At 41.2% G+C, this 24,652-nt stretch overlaps 1 protein-coding gene across 8 annotated transcripts in view; it reads right to left on the bottom strand.

Annotated features, from left to right (window-relative positions):
* Positions 1 to 24,652, bottom strand: part of CADPS (calcium dependent secretion activator) — a 466,596-nt gene that overhangs the window by 340,882 nt on the left and 101,062 nt on the right. For all 8 annotated transcript variants that reach the window (XM_078076428.1, XM_078076421.1, XM_078076426.1 and 5 more), the window contains exons 2-3: positions 15,064 to 15,177; positions 581 to 913 (exon numbers count right to left, since the gene is read on the bottom strand). In XM_078076428.1, the coding sequence (XP_077932554.1) occupies positions 581 to 913; positions 15,064 to 15,177 (447 nt within the window). The remainder of the gene's footprint in view (positions 1 to 580; positions 914 to 15,063; positions 15,178 to 24,652) is intronic.

The raw sequence follows: 24,652 nt of genomic DNA, 5'->3' as shown, positions 1-24,652 counted from the left end.
AATATAGGCCCACTTGAGTGGGCCCAAGCTGAGTCTCAGCTAGCCCCCTCAAATCCACTTGGAAATTCATGATGTGAGTAATATACTGGTATGATATACTCAGACCTTCTGGAAGCTTTCTATTTTAAATAATTACTCTTGATGATGAGGTACTAAGTCCATTTGTCGCCCTAGCTGAGGAAGTACAAGCCGCTCAACTTGTAAACATCATGTATTTTAAAGGCAAAACCATCTTTCTAAAAAATTGTTTTGATATTTTAGCTTTCTCAACACATGGGAGTCAGGCCATACTCATAAAACCAACTTACCTATTAGACAGGATATACACAGTGCCTAGGGCCCACAAGACTTCTAAGGGTGTACAAAAATGTTTTCATTTCTTTTAAAACCAGAAGATAAACACGAACATATTCTGGCCTGGATTATATTAAATTTTTACCAATGCAATTGTAAAATATAATTTTAATTATTTTTTTTAATCAAGAAGTGGCCCATGAAGACAACAGTGCCTCGGGCACACAGAAGTAATAATGTCACCCTACTTAGTCACAGCTCGGGGCCCAGGTGAGAGAAACCTTACCTGGCATGCATTGTATAAGAGCTGATGTTCGAACTTCTTGATCCCCAGAATGTTCTGGAACATCTCATAGAGCTGCTCCTTGCTCAGAATCAGCTCGGAGGCTGCACTGGCTGTCATCCGGGCCTGCTGCTTCCTGGGGTCCTCTTCCCCACGGTAGATGGCATCAAACTTGGCCATCCAGGAGCTCAGCACAGTCTCCTTGCTGAGCCCATCAATCTCAGGCAGGCTGCGCACCCTCTTCTCGATGTGCTTCTTGAAGACCTCCCTGGAGTCATTGGCAGAGCAGCCCCCACTCTGCACCATACGGGCCACACGGTCACTCTTCAGGAACACCTGAGCAAGAATAGGGACAGGAAAGATATTAGGGACTCAGCCCTGGAAATACCAGTTTCCTAGGGCTGAGGGCTGGGCTGACCGCCATTATGGGCATCATGGGAGGGACCAGCATCCTGCCCCACTATCTCCTAGTTGTGTGAACTCAGAGAAGTCACTTACATGTTTTGCTTTTGTGTCCACATCTGGAAAATGAAAATAATAATAGTACTTACCAGGTTGTTAAAAGGATTACATTGGGACAGTAATATCATGAGAGGCAGCATATACTACATAGACTCTGTGCTCGAACAGCATGGGTTCTTTCTCTACCACTTATTGGCTGTTGTTTCTCTCAACAAGTTAACCTCTTTGTACCTCAATTTTTTCATCTATAAAATGGGATGACAGTAGTCTCTACATCATAGGTATTTTTAAATGAGGATTAAATGGATTCATATATGATAACCACTTTAAAAAGTGGCCCATAGTAATGCCGTATGGGTTGTTATTACGGTTATTATTATTTTTTTGACTTTTTACATTGAAGTATAGTTAACGTACAATGTTACATTAGTTTCAGGCATATAACATAGTGATTCAGCAAGTTTATACGTTATGTCACACTGACCACAGTGTAGCTACCATCTGTCAGCATACAATTCTATTATAATACCATTGACTATATTCCTTATGCTCTGCCTTTTATCCCAGGACTTCCTCATTCCATAACTGGAAGCCTGTATCTCCCACTCCCCTTCACCCATTTTGCCCATCTCCCACCCCTCTCCTCTGGCAACCGTCAGTTTGTTCTCTTTATTTATGGGTCCATTTCTGCTTTTTATTTATTTATTCGTTTTACTTTTTAGACTCCACATATAAGTAAAATCATATAGCATTTGTCTTTTTCTACCAGATTTATTTCACTTAGAATAATACTCTCTAGGTCTATCCATGTTGTAGCAAATGGCAAGATCTCATTCTTTTTTACGTCTAAGTAATATTCTCAAGGGTGTACATGTACACACACACACTGCATCTTCATTATCCATTCATCTACTGATGGACACTTAGGTTGTTTCTATACCTTGGCTACTGCAAATACTGCACTGAACATAGGGGTGCATATATCTTTTCAAATTAGTGTTTTTGTTTTCTTTGGGTAAATACCCAGTAGTGGAATTACTGGATCATATTGTATTTCTCTTTTTAGTTTTCTGAGGAACCTCCACACTGTTTTCCAAAGTGGTTGCATCAATCTACGTTCTCACCAACAGTGCATGAGCATTCCTTTTTCTCCATGACCTCACCAACTCTTACAAGCCAGGGTGTCTCACCTCACACCAGTCAGAATGGCTAAAATTAACAAGTCAGGAAATGACAGATGTTGGCGGGGATGAGGAGAAAGGGGAACCCTCCTACCCTGTTGGTGGGAATGCAAGCTGGTGCAACCACTCTGGAAAACAGTATGGAGGTTCCTCAAAAAGTTGAAAATAGAGCTACCATACGATCCAGCAATTGCACTACTGGGTATTTATCCCAAAGATACAAATGTAGGGATCCGAAGGGGTACATGCACCCCGATGTTTATAGCAGCAATGTCCACAATAGCCTAACTGTGGAAAGAGCCAAGATGTCCATCGACAGATGAAAGGATAAAGAAGATGTGGTGTATATATATATACACACACACACACACACACACACACACACACACACACACACACACAATGGAATATTATGCAGCCATCAAAAGGAATGAGATCTTGCCATTTGCAACGACGTGGATGGAACTGGAGGGTGTTATGCTGAGTGAAATAAGTCAATCAGAGAAAGACATGTATCATATGACCTCACTGATATGAGGAAATCTTAATCTCAGGAAACAAACTGAGGGTTGCTGGAGTGGTGGGGGGTGGGAGGGATGGGGTGGCTGGGTGATAGACATTGGGGAGGGTATGTGCTATGGTGAGCGCTGTGAATTGTGTAAGACTGTTGAATCACAGACCTGTACCTCTGAAACAAATAATACATTATATGTTTAAAAAAAAAAAAAAGAAGAAGAAGAAGATAGCAGGAGGGGAAAAATGAAGGGGGGAAAATCGGAGGGGAAGACGAACCATGAGAGACGATGGACTCTGAAAAACAAACTGAGGGTTCTAGAGGGGAGCGGGGTGTGAGGATGGGTTAGCCTGGTGATGTGTATTGAAGAGGGCACGTTCTGCATGGAGCTCTGGGTGTTATGCACAAACAATGAATCATGGAACACTACATCAAAAACTAATTATGTAATGTATGGTGATTAAAATAACAATTAAAAAAATTAAAAAAAAAAACAAGCCAGGGTGTCTCAGAGTGCTCACTGCAGGGGGTGCCCTAGTGGGGTGACTAGAGCTGAGGTGAGGTCCTGGCTGAGGCACTCCATGCAGGGAACCAAGGCGGGCATGGACTGGGGTTCCTGGGGCATTCTGCACAGGGGGTGCCCTCGTGGGGGTTGGGGATGGGCTGGGGGCCGAAGAGGGCATGGGCCCCGAGGTCCCGGAGCAGTGCCCTAGCAAGCGCCTGAAGCCCAAGTGGTGTGGGCATAGAGTGTTCTGGGCTGCTCCGTACCTGTGTCGCCGCAGCTAGAGCTGTAGTGAGCGCCAACCAGAGGTGTCCGGGTGTGTAGAGGACTGGGGCCGCCTTGGGGGGACCGGGCTTGCTGAGGCGGCCGGCGGGCTCTGGCGTCCAGACCCCCGCTCCTGTCACTTGGAGGGGGCGTAAACCCGGCGGCTCGCCAGCCTGTCTGACCCAGAGTTCCGGCGGCTCGCCGGCCAGCCGGCGGCGTTCTAGGACCAGCTCCTTTATGTTCTCGTTGCTCTTCTAAACTGCGGCTTTTTTCTGTGCCCGCCGGCTCCCTCAGTCCGGTCCCTCCCTTCTGCAGTTGGCAGCCTTAGGGGCGCGAATCCCTTTCGTTACCCTGTCCCTGTCTCTTAACTGTTCTCTGTGTGGTCTCTTCAGCTTTTGTCATACAGAAGCTATTCAGTCAGCCCTCAGTTCTACTTCAGGAGGAATTGCTCCATAAATAGGTGTGGATATGGTTTGTCCCTGTGGAGGAGGTGAACTCAGGGTCTTCCCACGTCACCATCTTGGACCAGAACCCCAGCGTGGCTGTTACTGTTATGTGCAAACATGGCATGAGGTCTGACACACGTTAACCACCATTTATATTTCATTTTATCCTCTCAATGATGCTCACCACACTTGAAACTGAACAAGTATTGGGTAAATATGTATTTAATGTCTCCCTTCCTGAAATGTGAACTCCATTAGGGCTGTGCCCTTCTTGTTCCCTACAATGTCATCTACCTCTGGTATAGAGCCTGGCACTTTAAAAGCAAATGAACAAAGAAGGTAGGCATCATAGTCGGTCCATCTTATAGACTGAAAACCAAGACTCCAGAGAGGGGTGGGGACTTGTTCTTGGTAACTCAAACTGGCTGATTACAAGGTAATTTCACCCTGGCTCCTTCCTTCCCTAAGGATCTCGCCTGCCTGGTGGAGAACCTCTTCTGTCTGGTGAAGAACCCCTGGTTGTTTTGCTGGTGCTTCCTAAGGTCCTGGGACCAAGCCATCCATTAAGAACAGTTTACTTTTGCTCCAGTGCCCACCATTTGGAAGTGTACACAAGGTACATGGTTCTGGGGTGTAATACAAGGTGGTGAAACTGCTGCTTCATATTCATGAAGAGGAAACATCTGACATTTTTGAGCTGTGTCCTGGTCACACTTCAGAAGGTGCATAAATACCCTTCCAGAGGCAGAACAAATGTTCACTCCCCTGTCAGATTTCAGGAAATGCCCTTGTTAGCCAGGAGACAGCAGTGCTTGGGGGACATCTCACTGCCTCCTGCTTCATCACAAAGCCTTCCTTGGGGAGGAGAGATGTTAGAAAGGTGCTCTCCATCTACTGCTAAATTAATGAACTAATTTAAAAAGAAGGAGGGCTGAGGATTTGCTTCACAGGCGAGGGCCATGGCCTGCTTCTCTGTGCCTGGGAACTAACTGGTACTCAGTTGAGACCTTAGAGTTCATTTAAAAATCAATTGTAGAAAAAGAGCTTCAACTAAATCCTTAGGCCTTATGAGCTTTAATGAAATAAAGAATTTTCCTGAAAATCTGTAATGTTTAATGCAGATAGTTTCTCCATCTACTTAATACATCATATCCCAGTTATAGGTCTGGGTCTCAAAGAACATCAAAGTTTCGGGACGACTGGGTGGCTCAGTTGGTTAAGCGTCTGCCTTCCGCTCAGGTCATGATCCCAGGGTCCTGGGATCCAGTCCCGCATCAGGCTCCTTGTTCAGCAAGGAGCCTGCTTCTCCCTCTCCCTGCCTCTGTCTCTCTCTGACAAATAAATAAATAAAATCTTAAAAAAAAGAACATTAAAGTTTCGAAGCAAAGAGAGGAAGTTTCTGCAGTATAGCATTGAGACAGGAGGTATAAACCATGGTCCCAAGCCAGTTCTACTACTAACTTGCTGTATGACTTTGGGTAAGTCACCTCCCCTCTCTGGTTCTCCAGCTTCTTATTTGTACATGAAGAGAATTGAACTAAAAAAATTTGAGGTTGCCCTTTTGGTTGTAATGTTTATACTCTTCTTCATGATCACATTCATCCTTTCTTTGGGCACTCACTAGGTAGAAGGCACTGTGCCAGGTACCAGCAATATAGTGGTGAGCAAAACAGATACAGATCCAGCCTTCATGCCTCCATGACATCATCCTAATAATCCCACAGAAATAATACAATCTGGGACAAGTGCTTTCAAGGGGAAGTACATGGGACCATGGGTGTCTATAGCTAGGAAACTATTCCAGTATGGAATAAGGAAAGACTTCCTGGAGGAAAACTCCTTTGGGATGATATGTAAACGATGCGTAGGTAAAAAGAGAGTGAAAGAGTCTTTCAGAGAGAAGGAACCATATGTGTAAAGATCCTGAATGTCTGAGGAAATAGGGAGAGCCACTGTGGCTGTGGCAGTGAGGGGTGGGGTGTGACCAATGGCAGGAAGGAGCCAGGTGATGGAGGTATGGGAAGCCACATTAAGGTTATTGGTCTTAATTTAAAGTGCACTGGGAAGCTACTGAAGGTTTTAAGCAGGGACATGGCATGATCAAGTTCAGATTCTCTGGCTTTAATGTGGAAAAACAACCTGAAGGGGGTTAAGAGAATAGGTAGGAGGCCAGGTGGGGGGCACTTGCAGGAGCACCAATGAGTGATGATGGTGGTGAAGATTCAAAGGGGTTAATTATTTGTTTTCAGCTCTAATGAACATCAGTGACTTAAAATATTTGATCAACAAAGCACCTGTACTCTCCTCCCATCTGTCCACACCAGTGTCCCTAGAGCAGGCCCCTGTTATAAGCTCTTTGCACCATATTCCTTTCCCCCAAAGCCCTTCCATAGCTGTCATTTTTCTCTGTGACTGTTTGGTTAATATCTGAGCTCCAGCTAGACTGTGAGTCCCAGGAAGGCAGGAGTTGTAGCTGTTTTTTCCCCCATTCCTTTTTCTGAGTGCCTAAGACAGTGCCTGCCACATAGTTGGTGCTGTGTTAAGAATGAGTGAATGAACAACACAAAGTAGATGTCTCAAAGCAGAGACCTTATTGAGATTATATCTGGATGGGAGCAAGACGGTGAAGGGAAAATAAGGAAGCACAATATATCAGTCTCTTAATACAATGGACTGAGGCTAGATTTTCCAAGGGACATGACAATAGGGGTAAGAAATGAGGATGTTGGCACATTACTCCTAGCTGGCATCCATAACTGACTGGGTGACCCCTGGATCCTGCACACATCATCTGTATCACGTAGACCCTTCTTTGTATAAAGTATCCACTCAATAAATATTTATTCAAATACTAGTGGATGACCAAGTCACTTAACTTCTAGAACCCTCACTCTCCTTTGCTGTCACATGGGGTTAATTCAGCCAGCCTTCTCTGACAAGGATCAAACTGAAAGAACTTTGAAAAACAGAGGGCTTCATCTGTCTAGAGATAAGATATGACTGCCAGGCCCCAGAATGAGGGGAGATGAGTAGAATGTCAGTAGCGTGAGGAAGGAGGCTGGAGACTGAGGAGACAACAAAGATGAAGTGCCAAACAGGAGGCAAGGCAGCCATGGGGAGAGAAATTGGCAGCAGAAAACTAATTTTCCAGGCACATCATCTGTCTTGGCTTTTTAGTCTGTCAGAAGGGAAGTGTTAGAACGGTCTGGGCCAGCCTCAACCTATAATGAATATGGCACCTGAGTACCGATGTGCTTGGGTGTCTCTAAAACCACCCTGGAAACCCATTTGTAGTGGGAGCTGTAGCTGGTGTTTCTGTTTCCTGTTTTCTTTTTTGGTGGCTATTGCAAGAGACTTCAACCCCAGGCACAGTTCTATGCAGCACATCCATAAATCCTTCCTGCTCCTCTGCCAACTTCCCAGACAGGTCATAATGGGAGATGGAAGATAAACAAATAAATACAGAATGGTGAAGGGCAGTCAATTCAGTGACTTGACCTCATCCATCAGTCCTTCCCTCCATTGCCAGAGCCAAGCAACCTCAAGGTTGTTTTAGGAACACCCACGTACATCAGTATTTAAGGACTATACAGGGTACGAGGTAAAGCTGGCCCAGCTCCCACTTTCTGATCCTTTCCTACTCTATAAAAGCATGTCATTCCAACATAGATAAGAAAAATACCTAGATGTTAGAGTAAATAAGGTTTAAAAACACCCACAACAACTTGGTTGCTAGTAATGAATGCTACATCGGACAGCCCAGAGTTCAAGTCCCAACTCTACCAGTTGCTGGCTTTGTCACCTGAGCAAGTTACTTAATCTTCCTGGGCTTTGGCTGCCCCATCTTTCAAATGGGAATCCTAACAACCCTCCCATGTAGGATTTGGATGAGGATTCACTGAAACAATGCATATCAATTGGTGAGCATATAAATGGTCCTGGGAAAATTGGACAGCCACATGTAGAAGAATGAAACTGGACCATTTTCTTACACCATACACAAAGATAAACTCAAAATGGATGTAAGACCTAAGTGAGGGCCAGGAATCCATCAAATTCCTAGAGGAGAACACAGGCAGCAACCTCTGTGATCTTGGCCACAGCAATTCTTGCTAGACACGTCTCCAAAGCAAGGGAAACAAAAGCAAAAAATGAACTATTGGGACTTCAACAAGATAAAAAGTTCTTGCACAGCAAAGGAACCAGCCAACAAAACTAAAACTCCCAACCTATGGAATAGGAGAAGATATTTACAAATGACATATTAGATAAAGGGCTAGTATCCAAGATCTATAAAGAACTTATCAAACTCAGCACCCAAAAAACAAATAATCCAGTCAAGAAATAGGCAGAAGACAGGAACAGGCATTTCTCCAAAGAAGACATTACAAATGGCCAACAGACACATGAAAAAATGCTCCACATCACTTGGCATCAGGGAAATACAAATCAAAACCACAATAAGATACCACCTTATACCAGTCAGAATGGTTAAAATTAACAAGTCAGGAAACGACAGATGTTGGCGAGGATGTGGAGAAAGGGGAAACCTCTTACACTGTTGGTGGGAATGCAAGCTGGTGCAGCCACTCTGGAAAACAGTATGGAGGTTCCTCCAGAAGTTAAAAATAGAACTACCCCACCTGCACCCCAGTATTCATAGCAGCAATGTCCACTATAGCCAAACTGTGGAAAGAGCCGAGATGTCCATTGACAGATAAATGGAAGATGTGGCATCCATATATACAATGGAATACTACTAAGACATCAGAAAGGATGAATACTTACCATTTACATCAATGCGGATGGAACTGGAGGGTATTATGCTGAGCTAAATAGGTCAGTCAGAGAAAGACAATTATACGGTTTCACTCATATGTGGAATATAAAAAACAGGGCAGAGGACTGTAGGGGAAGGGAGGGAAAACTGAATGGGAGGTCATCAGAGAGGGAGCAAAACCACGAGAGACTCTTAATTATAGGAAACAAACTGAGGGTAGCTGGAGGGGAGGTAGGTGAGGGGATGGGATAATTGGTGGATGGGCCTTAAGGACGGCACGTGATGTGATGAGCACTGGGTGTTACACGCAACTGATAAATTATTGAACACTACATCTAAAACTAATGATGTACTACAAGTTGGCTAAATGAATTTAAATAAAAAAATTGGTGAGCATAATGTCTGTAATGGTGCCTATTATATTTACTACTGAATGTAATAGAAGTTAGCAGTTATTTTTAAATAGAGTATCATGCAGCCATGAAAAAAGATAATATTTTCTTATTAGCATCAAAAGATGTCCTGATAGACTGTCAAAGCAGATAATTCCAGTGGTAGAGGTAAAGTGAAGCTGGGGGGATAAGAGCATGACCCTGTATTAAGAACAGTACAGGTAATAAAACTAATGAGAATATGTCCTAAGTGTGACTGTGCAGAGGTAGGGAAGAAATTGAAACCCACTGTGCTAAATGAAACAAGTGGGTTAGTAATATTTTGTGTTTATTCTCCCTGATAATCTTAATTTGGAAATCCAATAGCTATCTTTATGTTTATAGACACATTAAAGATACCTGAAAAGATACATACCAACATTTAATAGTGGTTGTCTAGGGTGATGGGATTACAGGTGGTTTTCCAACCACGTGCTTTGGATTTTTTTTCTACATCATCTATTTTTATAATTTCTGTAGTACATATTTATAATTTTATGTTATGTTTTACTTTATAATCACTTAAAACACCTCTCCCAAATGGAAAAATTACAAATTTTACCTTCACTGAGGCAAGGAACATGTCAGTTTCTAAAATAAAATGCACCTTTGGATCCGAAAGATACCTTTCACCAAAAGTAAAGGACCCTGGGGCAAACTTTAGAAGCAGATCTGGGACTTCAGAAGCAGGAGGTGGTGGTAGGTTTGCAGCAAAAGCAGTTCCATCCATTTCCTATTTCTATACCCTGTCCCCCAGGCTTGACCTTGTACCTCCCCTACCCCACACCCAGGCCCTGAAACTAGGGAGTGGATTGATTCTATTAATTTTCAACTCTCTCCTATTATTTCTATGCAGCAGATGTGTACTGATCACCATCCTCCCCTCTAAACTTAATATATTTATGATGGCCCTTTCCAGGTGCCAGATTTAGGGTGAGGTTTTGTGTGTGTGTGTGTGTGTGTGTGTGTGTGTGTGCGCGCGCGTGTGTAATTTAATCCTGACAACAATTATGCAGGAAGTCCTAGTACAGATAAAGTAACCGAGGCTTGGCCTTGGCCGAGGTCCCACAGCCAGTGCACAGTAGAGCTAGAATTCAGCCCCACATCCTGCAGGCACAACACATCCTCCTAAACCTCCTAAACCACTCCTAAACCACTCTGACCTCTGCCGCCTCCTTACTTGCTCCACTTTCCCCATGAGAACAAATATCTTTACCATGGATGGTTACTCTTCTCCTAGGGAGACATCTGTTCTAAGGCCACTGGGGAGTTATAGTGGTTTTGCTTATTGGAAAAGACATAGCTTCATTTCAGAGAAATAGCCAGATATGACCTGACTTCTACTTTAATTAGATTTAAAAAAAAAAAGTCAATCATAAAGACTGAATACACTGTCATCGAGTGTAGAGGACATCTGCAGTTTATGCCTGCCAAAGATCCTTCCTCCCCCGATCACAGTGCCTCAGCCTGAGAATGTCTTTGCCACGTGCACAGTCTCAGTGGGACTGTCAGTCATGAGAGTATGTCCTTCCTTAGCCATGGTGGGTTGTAACCTGAGGCCGGCTAGTCAGATTCAGAGTGGGATGGCACAAGAATGGAATGGGATTGGAGGAGAGTCATACCAGTGATGGGGTGTCCACTATATCCTGCCGCCTGGCTTCCTGAGGTTAAGCTGCTCGGTTTCCCTTTTTTTCTGTAGCTTGGTTATAACCTTTGATATCTTTTATTGCTGTTGTTATTGTTGTTGTGCTGTTGTTGTTGCTATTATTATTATTAGGGCTTAATTTCACCGGTCCGTCAGTTTTTGTTGCTAGCAAATACAAAATTCTGTTTTATAACAGCAGTCAAAGTTAGTTTGAAAAAAACCAACTGGGCCTTTGTTAGAGATTAGCTAAGAACAAAATAAATCCAAACAAACTCAATCAGAGCAGTGTCACTGGCTGAAGCCCAGACAGCAGCAGAAGCATTCTAAAATGGGTGTGTGTACATCTTCTACCTCATTCTACCTCCCCACTTCCCACCAAACCCCCATGTTTCCTTCCAGGCAGGCTCCGAGTGAGAGGTTTTGTAAATCTTTTCCATCCACCTCTTTTCTCTGACACCAGGACCAGCATGCAAAGGAACCAAAACAAAGCAGGGAGATGGGGAGTGAGGGTGAGAATGCAGGGTGGGAGGGCTTATGTTTTAGACATTTGTCTTAAAAGCACTGAGAGTTAGGGAAGGTGTGGGGGCCCCGTAGAAATGGGTGAGCTCTCTGATGTCTCCCACACCTGTGGGAACGGGACAGAGTCACTCGGTCAGATCTCCCAGATCTCAGAGCACCCACTTCAGTGCCCAGCCCTCAAAGCCAGGATGCAAGAGATTAAAGGATTAATCTGCTGTCCTGCTTGATCGGCTTTGGCGATCAGGGCCAGCAGGAAAGGATAAAATAAACTTTCATGCTCTCAGAGCCAGAGAGAACACTGGTCTCCCATTACCCTGCCCAGCTCAGGTCCCAGGCCCAAGTGGCTTGATGCTAATGCTGGCCAGTGGGGTTCAGATGGGCTGGATGGGCACAGATGGAGAAAGAACAGAGCTACCTACTCCTTTTATCTAAAAAAATTTTCTTTACTACTCTAGGGTGTGGAAAAAACATTATTGCCTTGGCAAAATAAAGCCAATGCCTGAAACCACTTTTTCTAGTATAGTCCTCTCCAAACTTTTTGATGAAAAGTTGTTTTTCAAAAATATCGTTACCGGGGCACTTGGGTGGCTCATTTGTTAAGCGTCTGCCTTCAGCTCAGGTCATGATCCCAGGGTCCTGGGATCGAGCCCGGCATCAGGCTCCCTGCTCCGCCGGAAGCCTGCTTCTCCCTCTCCCACTCCCCTTGCTTGTGTTCCCTCTCTCGCTGTGTCTCTCTCTGTCAAATAAATAAATAAAATCTTTAAAAAAAAAAATCATTACCATTAGCAAACTGGGATGTGAAGGTGTGGTATGGTGGGGTGGAATGTGTGTGTGTGTGTGTGTGTGTGAGAGAGAGAGAGAGAGAGAGATTGAACATGTATTTAGAAGGATATCCATTGGTTTTGCCTGCCAAGCATACATTCCCCCTTCTGGTAAAAAGCACCCTCATTTCTCAATGAAAAGTCATTGTACTTTCACTATAGATGGTTCTAGTGTGGTTGCGCCTGCTCACAGCCTCCAGAGGTGGTATCTGTCCTAGCAATGATCCCCTGGTCTAGTTCACCCTCCATCCATTGTGATTGACTCCAGAAAGGACACATGACCCATGTCAGCCCAACCAAGTGACCTGAGGCCTCTTGCTAGGACTCTCCACAAAGAGGTATTCTCTTCAGTCCTGTGGTTGCTAAGCTGGTAGGGCATGGCCTGAAGTTGCCAGGATCCTCCACATGCAGAAAAGCAGCCCAAGAATAAAGCCAACATAGGGAAGAACAAAGCCAGGGTGGGGGAGAAAGATACCCATCCTGCTGGCATCTTTGGATTTTCGGATCCAGCCACAGCTAAAACCAGGTCTATTCCTGGCCTTTTAAGTTGCTTGAGCAAATAAATCTCATTTTTGACTTAAGCCAGTTTGACCTAGGTGTCTGTCACTTGTAATCCAAAGAGCTTTGTCCAAGACAGATATTGACAGGGAAGCAATTGGATCCTGGAGGAGGGTATAGAAAGAAACCCTAACTTCTCCACTGCCCAAGAGTGAAGTGAGAGGGAGAAAGGGAGGAGTAACAAACTTGGAGCTCTCCCAAGGAAAGTGTTAATCTTGATCCTTTGATTGGGGACCTTTGCTTCAGAGGATTAGATTTCCCAGGAACATGCATCCCAACAATCTAAAGTTTACTAATGAATACAGTAAATAATTTATACCACACATTATTTCCTGTTACTCAAATCTTAATATTAACTACTCAGTGATTTCACAATGCCTGTATTCTCACCAAACTAAAAAGAGGCACTTTCAAATAAACTAGCCACCATAGAAAAAAATATCAGCATCACTATAGATATAATGGTAATTTCCAGAGACTCATTAGCACATTGATGACTATTAATTTTCAAAGTTAATTAATAGATAGAAATGGCACTTTCTTTTAATTTATGTCATTAGTCAAATGAGCTTTCTAATTAAGATGTGCAATCTACAAATTTATAAACTGGTGAGTAACTCCAAACATGGAGAATTATTAGTGAGGGTCTGCCTGGTCTGAATTGGCTTCAGAACTTGCAAAAAGGGGGAGAATTAATTTCATTTCCTGGCAGTTTCTCAACAAAATCTTCAGTTAAATATATTCAAATTATTCATTACCATACCATCATCATGGTTCTGAATCTCATTTCCACTTTCTGTTAAATTCAAATGAAATATTGTACCACATCTGATAAACAAGTAAGTTTGACACTTATTGACAATATCAATACTATTTGTAAAATGAAAACAAAAAGCTTAAATTTGACAAATATAAAAATAAACCAGACTTCTAAAACAAACCCAAATAGAAATTTCATTGAGAAAATGTGTAAAATGAGTCTGTGCCTGGACATAGCAAACATCAAAGAGACAAAGGCTGTTTACCATTAAACACTAATTAGCAAACCAGTCAATAGTATTTGCACAAGATCTAATTACAGTCTTGCTCTACTCTCTCTGTGAAAAGAGCCAAGTACTTCAGCAAGTGGGAAGGAGAGTTTTACTGAATCAATCAACTAACATTTTTAAAGTGTCCATCAGGGATTGGAGTGCCCGATGCGCAGAAGCATGTGTTTGGAGCATCTGTGAAGTGGGAGCACCAATCTTTTTGTTTTGAGATAATTTGCTACCTAATAATTAAAAACAGAAAGGAAAGAAGTAAGAAAATCAGTGAAGTGATCCTATGGGAAAAAAATTAGAGTTGGTTGGATTCCCTTACACTTATTTTATTGTTATTACTTTGAATTGCATATGGCAGGATGTCATGAGTTTTTCAACGCGTGGGGGTTGGTTTCTAATGGTTTTAATCTAGCCTTGACAATGGGTATAACATTTGGGGCATAGGACTCCAAATACAGAGAATATCTGGTTCACATGAAAAAAAGACTAATATAAAGTAAAATGTCTTTTAATGACCGTATAATAACTTTTTAAAAATATGCCCATCAGGTTACCATGACCCAGAAGAAGGTATGGCATATCCACCTCATTAATAATGTATAAACAATAGCCAATGTGCACATATGGAAGAGTAATTATAAAATTTAAAGATACTAATTCCAAAATCACTTTACTGATAAATAAACCTTTGAGGTCTAGAGGTGAAAATTCACTTGTGATGTATATTCAGGATATATTGTCTCACTTACAGATTTTCTCTTGAGAAGAGTACTATACTTTGGATGGCGTTCTAACTTATAGAAAAGAACTCACAGCACCATTTTAATAGAAAGAACAAGGAAGCTAGTGAAGGCACCATCTTGGGAGAGGTTAACCTCCTTTACAAAGGGTACAGTTGCTGGGGGAAAGCTCCCAACTCAGTTCAAATCTTAGCTTGTGGCATTTAACAGCTGTGTGACTTTGAGTACTTGACCTAACCTCTCTGAGCCTCAGTTGCTTTACTGGTAAAATGGAAATAATATCAGGGCCTAACTCATGAGACTGTTGTACAGATTAAACAAGAAATCATACATAAAGCAGGCAACGTGCTGAGTGCTTTGCATATAATTTCTTGTTTAGTTGGTAAACCAGTGGCTTCGATTTTAGTTTTCTCCACACAAAATGCTGTTATTTCTTAAAATTGTAACCAGTCATCAACCCTTTTGCCTTGGGAGGGATGGTCCTGTAGGAGGCCAAGGCTGCTGTTCCCACTGAACAGTAGTCTGGAAATTCTGGGCTTCAGACTTGAGCAGTCTTGACATTCTTCTGCATGGTGAGTCTTACCTCATAGTAACTCTGGACAGCATTCATGAAGGCTTCATCAGCCACAATCTGGGTTTCCCCATTGAGGAAAGCCTGAAACCGGTCCTTGACTGTCTGCAACTGCTGTTTGCTGATCTGTAAGGAACAGAGGAAGAGAGAACAGTGAGGACTTGTTCTAGACAAGGATCGTGATTCCAAGGAAGATGCCAGGCCCATTGGTGTGTTAGAGCTGGCTTGTTTAGGCGCGTGGGAGCTGATTGTTAAATTTTCAGGAGTTTACTAAAAAATAGTATAAATTACAGTTAAATAAATTATATTGAAAATAAAGGTAACACATACTCAAAATTCATTGCTTCCTGATTATTTTAGCATTACCTGTGCTTTTGAAGTTACTAACATCTATTGTATTTGTATGGCAGAAATGATATATAACGGGTGCTACCTTATACCACTCCCCAACTCTACATTTGGTGACATCTTATTGGAAGCTAGGTGTCAGTCAGGATAAGAGTATTTACACCATGGAAATTGGCAAGAGCTACAAGTCAGGTGTTTTTGTTGGTTAGTTTTTGTTTTTTTCGTGAGAGATGGTTGTTTAACACGTCATTGCACAGGCCCCTCAGGTCGTCTGAAATATCCTGCTTTATAAAGTTCTAGTCATCAAAACAGTATGGTATTAGCATAAAAACAGTCACCCAGAAATAGACCCATGAATATACAGGCAACAATATTTGACAAGGGCGCCAAGATATTCAAAGGGGAAAGGATACGCTACTCAATAAATGATGTTGGAAAAACTGGGTATTCACATGCAATAGAATGAAATTGGACCCCTATCTTATACCACTCACAAAAATTAACTTAAGTGAATTAAAGACTTAAATGTAAGACTCCAAACTGTAAAACTATTAGAGGAAAACAGGGGAAAACCTCATTGACATAGGTCTTGGCAATGAATTTTTGGATACGACATCAAAAGCTCAAGCCACAACAGCAAAAACCGACAAGTGGGACTACATCCCTGTAATAATCTACTGCACAGCAAAAGAAACAACAAGCAAAATGAGAAGGCAATTTATGGAATGGGAGAAAGTATTTGTAAACCATTTACCTGATAAGGGGTTAATACCCAAAATATATAAGGAACTCATATAATAGCAAAAAACAAAAATCCAATAAAAAATGGGCAGAGGACTTGATTAGACATTTTTCCAAAGAAGACATACAGATGGCCAACAGGCCATGAAAGGATATTCAACATCACTTCTCAGGGAAATGCAAATCAAACCCACAATGAGATATCACCTCATACCTGTTTGAATGGTTATCATTAAAAAAACAAAAAAACAAAACAAAACAAAAAAACCAAGAGATAACAAATGCTGGCAAGGCTGTAGAGAAAATGGAACCTTTGTTCCATACTCTTGGTAGGAATGTAAATTGGTGCAGCCACTACGGAAAACAGTATGGAGTTTCCTCAAAAAATTAAAAATAGAAGTACTATATGATCCAGCAATTCCACTTCCGGGTATATATCTCAAGGAAAGGGAAACACTACCTGAAAGAAATAGCGCCACCCCTATGTTCAGTGCAGCATTATTCACAATAGCCGAGACATGGAAACAACCTAAGTGACCATCGATGGATGAGTGGGTAAAGAAAATGTGACACACACACACACACACACACACACGCTTGATTATTATTCAGCCATAAAAAAAAAAAAAAAGAAATCCTGCCATTTGTGACAACATGGATGGACCTAAAAGGTATTATGCTAAATGAAATAAGTTAGAGAAAAACAAATACTGTATGTTCTCACTTATATGTGGATTCTAAAAAATGTTGAACTCATAGAAATAGAGAGTAGAATGGTAGTTGCCAAGGCCTGAGGGGTGGGGGAAATGGAGAGATGTTGAACAAAGCATACAAACTTCCAACTCTAAGATGTAAGTTCTGAGGATCTAGTGTACAGCATGGTGACTATAATGAACAGTACTGTATTATATACTTGAAAGTTGTTAAGAGAGTAGATTCCACAGCCCTTTATTCTAACTACTTGTTACTTATGATTAAATTTGTTAGATGATATGTCTCTCTTGTTATTTGCTCATCGATGTTTCCCCAGGGCCAAGTTAGTGCTTTATGTAAGACAGGCACTCCATAAGCTCTTATTGAATAAATGAGTGCAGTGTATGAAAGAGAAATTATTTTTGAATAACCTTTAATCCTTTCTAATTTATATAAAAAGAAAGTCAGCTAAAAACTTTGCTTTTTTACTATTATTTATAAAAACTTACACTTTATAAACTGATCATGGGATGCTGTGTCTGAGAACGACTGTTGTAGAAGAAAGAGTAAGAAGATCATTCCGGTCCCAGTTCTATCAACCATTGTGTCATCTTGGAAAAGCCACTTACATTCTCTGAATTGGCCAGAGGGTTAAAAGCCCTTCTGGAATAGGGCTGGGTTTAAATAAATAAATGTGATACCATCCTTAGGTTTCTCACTTGGAAAATGGTGATAATTCTAATTACTGCCTTGGCATACGTAGAGCTATTTGATAACATAATATGAGTTCTTTTTAAAAATTATGAGTTTCTATATACATTTAAAGTGCTTTCATCATTAGAATCAATACAAGTCCTGCTAGGAGATAATAATGTTAAGAACTATAGGAAACTGAAGGCTGGCTTGAGTTTTGACTTAATCAGGAAACAAAGTAGAGTTCTGAGAATGGACAGAGATGGGAGGTGAGGTGCTTTAGCTAATTTTGTAACTTTGGGAAAAGTAGGACTAGTGAAGTCAGGGGCAGATATAAAAGAGGTAGTTTTTTTTATATTGTTATGTTAATCACCATACATTACGTCATTAGTTTTTGATGTAGTGTTCCCTGATTCATTGTTTGTGCATAACACCCAGTGCTCCATGCAGAACGTGCCCTCCTCAATACCCATCACCAGGCTCACCCATCCTCCCACCCCCCTCCCCTCTAGAACCCTCAGTTTGTTTTTCAGAGTCCATCGTCTCTCATGGTTCGTCTAAAAGAGGTAGGTTTTTATCAGATTGGTATTTGTCACGTTCTAGAGCACCATTGTCCAAGGTTAGCCACATGCATAATTTTACATTTTCTGGAAGCCACATTTTAAAAAGTAAAAAGAAACAAGGGAAATAAATATTAATATACTTTGTTGAAGCCAATATGTCAAAAATATTATTTCAACATATAATTATTACATAAATGACTAATGAGATACTTAACATTCTTTCTTTGTACTGTATCTTTGAAATCTGGTGTTTACACCCACAGTATATTTCAATTCAGAATCACCACCCTGCCAGTGTCCAGTAGACACATGTGGCTGGTGGCTCCTGCACTGGACAGCCAGGCCTAGGGCACGGAATGGTCCCATTGCTAAGCCACGTAAGCTTTCCTGGTCTGACCCAGAGATACTGGTATTGCTGGAGTTAAACAGTAAAATCATAGTTGTTTGTATGAATGTGAAAACATTTCAACTGAATTATTAGGGACCAGTCGATTTTCTCATAAAAATGGCACCATAACATAAATTTCTTCGAAGCAGGCCAGCCTCAACTGGCCTAAGTCACAAATCCTTACAGTACAGTACCAACCAAGGCATCTCACAGAATTTACATTCAGAATTCCTTCCAACACTAGGTCCATACCAACTCCGCATGATTTTGGGGGTGGGACGGGGTGAGGTAATGGAGCAGGAGAGGGAGTGGCCACCAACACACCTTGCTTTTGCCTTAAATCTCAAGTAATTGAAATAAAAGTAAGTACACACCATCTGAATGGTGACGATTGATTGCTGACCCAAGCCAAATCTATTATCACTCTAATCTTTGTTAAGTAAGCAGAGTGCTCAGTTCTTCAAGAAACATTTACAGAGCATCTGTTACCTGCCTGGCCCTACCCAGTGCCCTGAGGTTTCAGTGGACAACAAAACAACCCAAACTTTGATCTCACAGGGAGAGGCACAAGGCAACGGGGAGTCCAAAGAAATAAGGGATTGTCCTCAGGGGCCTCATAGTCTAGATGGAGAGGAAAAAACAGTATTATAAAATGCTTAAAAGGAGAGGGCTCTCAGGAACATTAATGTCAGTCAAAGTCGGAGAACATCCATCGAGAAGCCCTACAAAACACCCCCACTTCCCTGAATACCTCAAGCTCTCAGTGGGAGAGTTAGGGGCACAGATTCCAGAGGCAGAGCTATGCTTATGTTTGGGTTTTGATGCCTGCCAGTCCACGTTCACTATTTTTCTCACCCCTAATTAAATAAGCAAAGCATCTACTGAGTCACCCCACTCACTGTGTCTCACTGGGCAAATGACTAACCTCTCTACACCTCTGTTTTTCATCTGTAAAACAGGGCCAATGCTGACCTCACAGGATTGTTGTGAAAATTAACTGGAAATAAGTGAAATAGTCACTGCAGAACCTGGCACAGCACGAAGGACCAGTAAACAGGAGATGATATGGTGATGAATCCTCAGCTTTGAGGCTTTACACATTCTGTTCCCTCGAGAAAGCATGCCTGTGGGACAATTCCAGATGTGCATTCAAAATCCAGCCCACATGCTCCTTCCCAGAACTCCCTGGGTAGAGCTGGCTACTTCCTCATGATTTTATTCACAGTCCTAAGGTTACATGTAGAAGTGTATTTAGATGCCAGTGCTCAGAGGCAGGGTCAGGAGTCAGGAGATGAGAACACAGCCTTGGGGTCAATGAGATGTGGGTTCAAATCCTAGTGATAATACTCATTTCCAAGGGTAACCTTGGGCCAACGAATTTCCCCAAGCCTTAGTTCTTCATGCATAAAATAGGGATTTTAAGACCTACTCGCAGTGTTGCTGGAAAGATAAAAAGAACATGGGAGGATGTGCCTAAGGATCTTAGCACGCTGCCTGGCACAAAAGAAGAGTCAAATGATACAGGGCAGGCCATAAACTAAATGGCCTTGAGGCCCCGCATGATGTAGCCTCTGTCTGATGTTAGCTTTGTTTTGTCTCACTCTGCTCTCCACTTACTCTGTTCTAGCCACCCTGGCCTCTGTTCTCTTTCTCAAGTGTGCCCCAGTGTTTCTTTCCTTAGAGGCTTTGCACTTGCCATTCCCCCTGCCTGGGATGCTCTTCCCCTGATCTCCCCAAGGCTGCCACTTACTCACCCTTAGGGTTCAGCCTACCTAGCATCTCACAGGAAAGTCTTCCCTGACCACCCTATCTACAGTAGTGCTCCCCAGAGCTAATGTCTAACAGTGACCTGGGCCCCATGCAATACCCTTACAGCCATGATCACAGTCAGTAGTTAACTTCTTGAAGATACGCTTATTTAGTTGAATTGAACATGCATATGGAAAAATACATGTCATAAGCACAGAGCCTGAGAAATCTTTGCAAAGTGAACTTTCTAATAGAACCAACTCTCCTATCAAAATAAAGAACATTACCTGGACCCCAGAAGCTCCTGGCATGTCCCCCATATCATCGCCCCTCTCCAAAGCTGACCACCAGCCTGACTTCTACCATCATAGATGAGTTTTGCCTGGTTTTGAACTTGATGTCAGTGCAGTCATGCATTATGAGATTCTGCCATGTGGCTGAGGGTATCAATAGTTTGTTCATCCTCATTGCTAAGTATTCCATTTTATGATTCTACCACTATTCATCTACTCTCCTGTTGAGGGACATTTGGACCTTATTTCTTTATTTTAAAATTGTGCTTGCTTTTCATTACCTCTCCCCATAAGAACACACGTTTCATGTATACAAGACCCACATCTATCTTGTTTACTGCTGTGCTTCTAGTGCCTAGCACATAATGGGCTCTAACCAAATATTTGTTGAATGAATACAACTTGAACTTATCAAGTGTTTAAGGTATACCAGGCGCCATGTTAGGCTCTGGAGATATGAAATGACCAAGGCACAATCTTAGCTCTCAGTTTCCTTACACTGTAGTCAGGGATCACATATTCATCTTTGATTCCTTAGCATCCTTTTGACGACTCTGTGAGTGAATGAAAATCTCACTTAGGAGCTCACATAAATAGCCAGTCTAAAAACTAATCTGTGGATTTATGTCTGGTTTAAAGTTAACCGACCTAGATAGGATTGAACACTGAAGGTGACCTTGCATGAACACACTGAAATAATTGGTCCCGAGTAGCTGACAGGACAATTCTAAATAGACAAGCAGGCTTCTATGGGCCACTTACAAAGAGAACACTCCTAAAATAGAAGTCCATCTAAAAGCACTCAATATGTATAGAAGCCACGTGTGCATCAGATCAGAATTCAGAATTGAAGTAATGAGTTCCAAGAGCAGAAATCCTGAAAAGATGAAAGGTGATTATTTCAGAGGAAAGAGCTGCAGCACGTTCTGCTGGCGCTAGTCCAGCACTCTGGGCTCAGTCCACCTCATTAAGCAGGGCCTGAAAATTCTCACTGCATTTCAGGCAGTTTGTAATGTACTGAACATTCTGGAGACGCACGACCTGGGAAATAACCGGAAGAGAAACCGCATGTCCTAGGGGCTGGTCTCGGGAGAGGCAGTGCCGAAATCAGGGCAAGCACAGGCCAAATCCTGGCTTTAACACAAGTCTTTGGGCAAGTAGTTAACTTTGGTTTTCTCCTTGGTAAATAGGCGATCTTATCTACCTTACAGGGTTTTTGTGAGGACCGGGTGAGATCACGTATGTAAGGCAGATAGCATAGTACCTGGCATAGAATAAGGATTTGATTAATAAAAACAATGACAAGAAGTATTATCGTTATGATGTAGTTTTGCCTTTTTCCTTTCATTGATCTTTTATCTTCTTCAATGCCTTTTTCCCCTTTGTTTATTCAATCTTTTGAAATTTCTCTGATGTGGTATTCTTCGTCCCCTCCTCCTTGGTCCTCCCATTTGAGAGGCTGAAAAGCCAAATACTCTTTTCCCATCTCCCTTCCAGCTATAGGTAGATATGCAACAGGGGCAGACAGCTACTGGGGATCTTCTGGAAAAGTTTTTGAATAAAATCCTTATAAAAAGGAAACTGCTGCTGATATAACCCTTTCCTTGGGCCAAGAGCATCATAGAGATGTTGGCCCTTACACTTTTGAGGGGTTGAGCAAATGTTTGTAAACACCTATCTCTGCCCTTCTTATGATGCAAGAAAAAATGCATCATTTTTTCAGTTCAAATCACTGTGTTTCCTTCTACTTGCATGCAAAGGCTTTCCCAAGAGCTACCTGAAGCTTTCTCTAGGCATAAAAGAAAGTATTCTTATTAACGTGTGTATCACTTACTATGCCTCCTATCACAGCAGCAACCATATTATAAAAGAGGGAGAAGCAATATTTACCCTCAAAGAATGGATCTAAAATGGTAGCATTCTAAGCATAGGCAATAGATAGTAGGAAGTTGTTTTGGGGTGTAAGGAGATGTTCCAGTTATACCCATAACTGAAGTCCATCTCTAATGTATAAGGTCAGTATTGTATATTATAATCTAATAACATGAGCTATGCTTTTCCTTTTTTAAAAAAATTGAAGTATAGTTCACACACAATGTTATTTTAGTTTCAAGTGTATAACATACTGATTCAACAACTCAGTATCTGATGCTGTGCTCACCCCAAGTGTAGCTACCATCTGTCACCATACAACACTATTACAATACCATTGACTATATTCCCTATGCTGTACATTTTATCGCCCAACTTATTCATTCCATAACTGGAAGCTTGTATCTTTCATTTCCCTTCACCCATTTTGCCCATCCCCGCAGTCCCCTTCCCTCTGGCAACCATCAGTTTGCTCTATTTGTGGGTCTGTTTCTGCTTTTTTTTATTTGTTTGTGCTTTTTTTTTTTTTTTAAGATTCTACATATAAGTGAGATCATATGGCATTTCTCTTTCTCTGTGTGCTTTTTCTTTTTAAGGAAGAAATCATTATTTGGGAGAAAAGTAGTTTTTAAAACTCTACTTCATTATAGAAAGCTGATAGGAATGTTAAGTCAACAAGTGCTTTGAAAACCAAACTTAGCCTAGAGAGGTAAGAGCAATGCTTATTTAATTTTCTGTCTTTAAAGCTTATCAAAAATTTAAATTTACACTGGTCCATTAATTTTATTAAAAAATAAAATATCCTCTTCCTACAACTAGATTAAAATACTGTCTGGCCTAAATGAAGTCTTGAGTCTAGGAAATCTAGAAGTTGTATCATCCTAACCAAGTATTTACTTATTTACATAAAATTCTCTTCACCTTCTATATTACGGACATTTGCATAATGTATTCTGAAAAAGGTGTTTTAAGTGAGTTTCATTCATTTGGCTTGAGTAAAAAAAAAAAATCCATCTGAAAGCCTTCATCATGGGAAACTATCACTGAATTATTCTGCAGTGGAAGTTGAAGGGGCAAAAATACTAAAGATGGGAGGTTATAAATAATAAGCTATAACCTGGGACTTCTCTTTGCAACATGGTTTCCCCAAATTCAGCCATTCAAGTAACACCCTCTCCATATACCAACCAGACTACAATTTACTTTATATTTTGCCTTGAATATATTGTAAGTCACTTCATTTTTTTTAAACTGAAACTTGTTCTAAGGAATAATATCTGTGAAATCATAGGCTTTATGTGATAGCTATAGTTAAAATAGATAGGTACTATCACCTTGCATACATCTACCACATTTTAGTAAGTGCTTCTTTAGAAAAGAATTTAAAATCTACTACAAAAGTTCTTGCTCATTTAAAAAAAAATTTTTTTAGACTAGCAGCCACCGAATATCTTTAAGTTAGTTACTGCTTTTTAAAAACTAACTCTGAATTTTTAAATCATTAAGTAATAAAGAGACCCACTAGCCAGGTTATTCCTAAAGACCAATTTGTTCAGAAAAGAAACAACAGAGGGTTCTATGACCGAAAGGAAAGTGGCCTTGTAAACAACATGAAACATCGTGTACGCTGGGATTCTCTCAGAAAAAAATTATTTAGTAGAAGAACAAAAAAAATTAAGAAAACTGAATCTAGAAACGGAGTCAGGATAACAGTTGGATTAGAAATGGGATGAGAGGAGAAAAAGGATAGAGATGGGGAAAAGAACAGGAGCAAGAGATCCCTACACACACCGAAGATCATCCGAAAAGTTGGGTCACATGTCCTGCCACAGAACAAAATACATGTAATTTAAAACAACAACAACAACAACAACAACAACAATATACTCTTCTAATTTGGAGACACTTGGGCAATATTCACCTAGATTCTTCTGACAGGTGGTCAAACATGGAGTTTTAGGCCCAAAGTCCTCATTAAGAAGTGCTTTAGTGGCAAGAGTTCTCAAATATTTTGGTTTCAAGTCTCTTTACACTCTTAAAATTTACTGAAGACTACAAAGAGCTTCTGTTTATACAAGTTATGTCTATTGATATGTACTGTAATAGATGTTAAAACTGGGAAGTTTCAAGTATTTATTAATTTGTTAAAAATAAATTCATTACTCGTTAATCTAAACAATCCACTTTTATGAAAATAACTATATTTTCCAAAACAAATATTAGTGAAATGAAATGGCACCATTTCATAGTATTGCAAATCT

Source organism: Halichoerus grypus, chromosome 1 (genome assembly GCF_964656455.1).
Source record: "Halichoerus grypus chromosome 1, mHalGry1.hap1.1, whole genome shotgun sequence".
Classification (NCBI taxonomy): domain Eukaryota; kingdom Metazoa; phylum Chordata; class Mammalia; order Carnivora; family Phocidae; genus Halichoerus; species Halichoerus grypus.
Note: the sequence above shows the minus strand (reverse complement) of the source record. Positions and strands in the feature narration are given on the sequence as shown.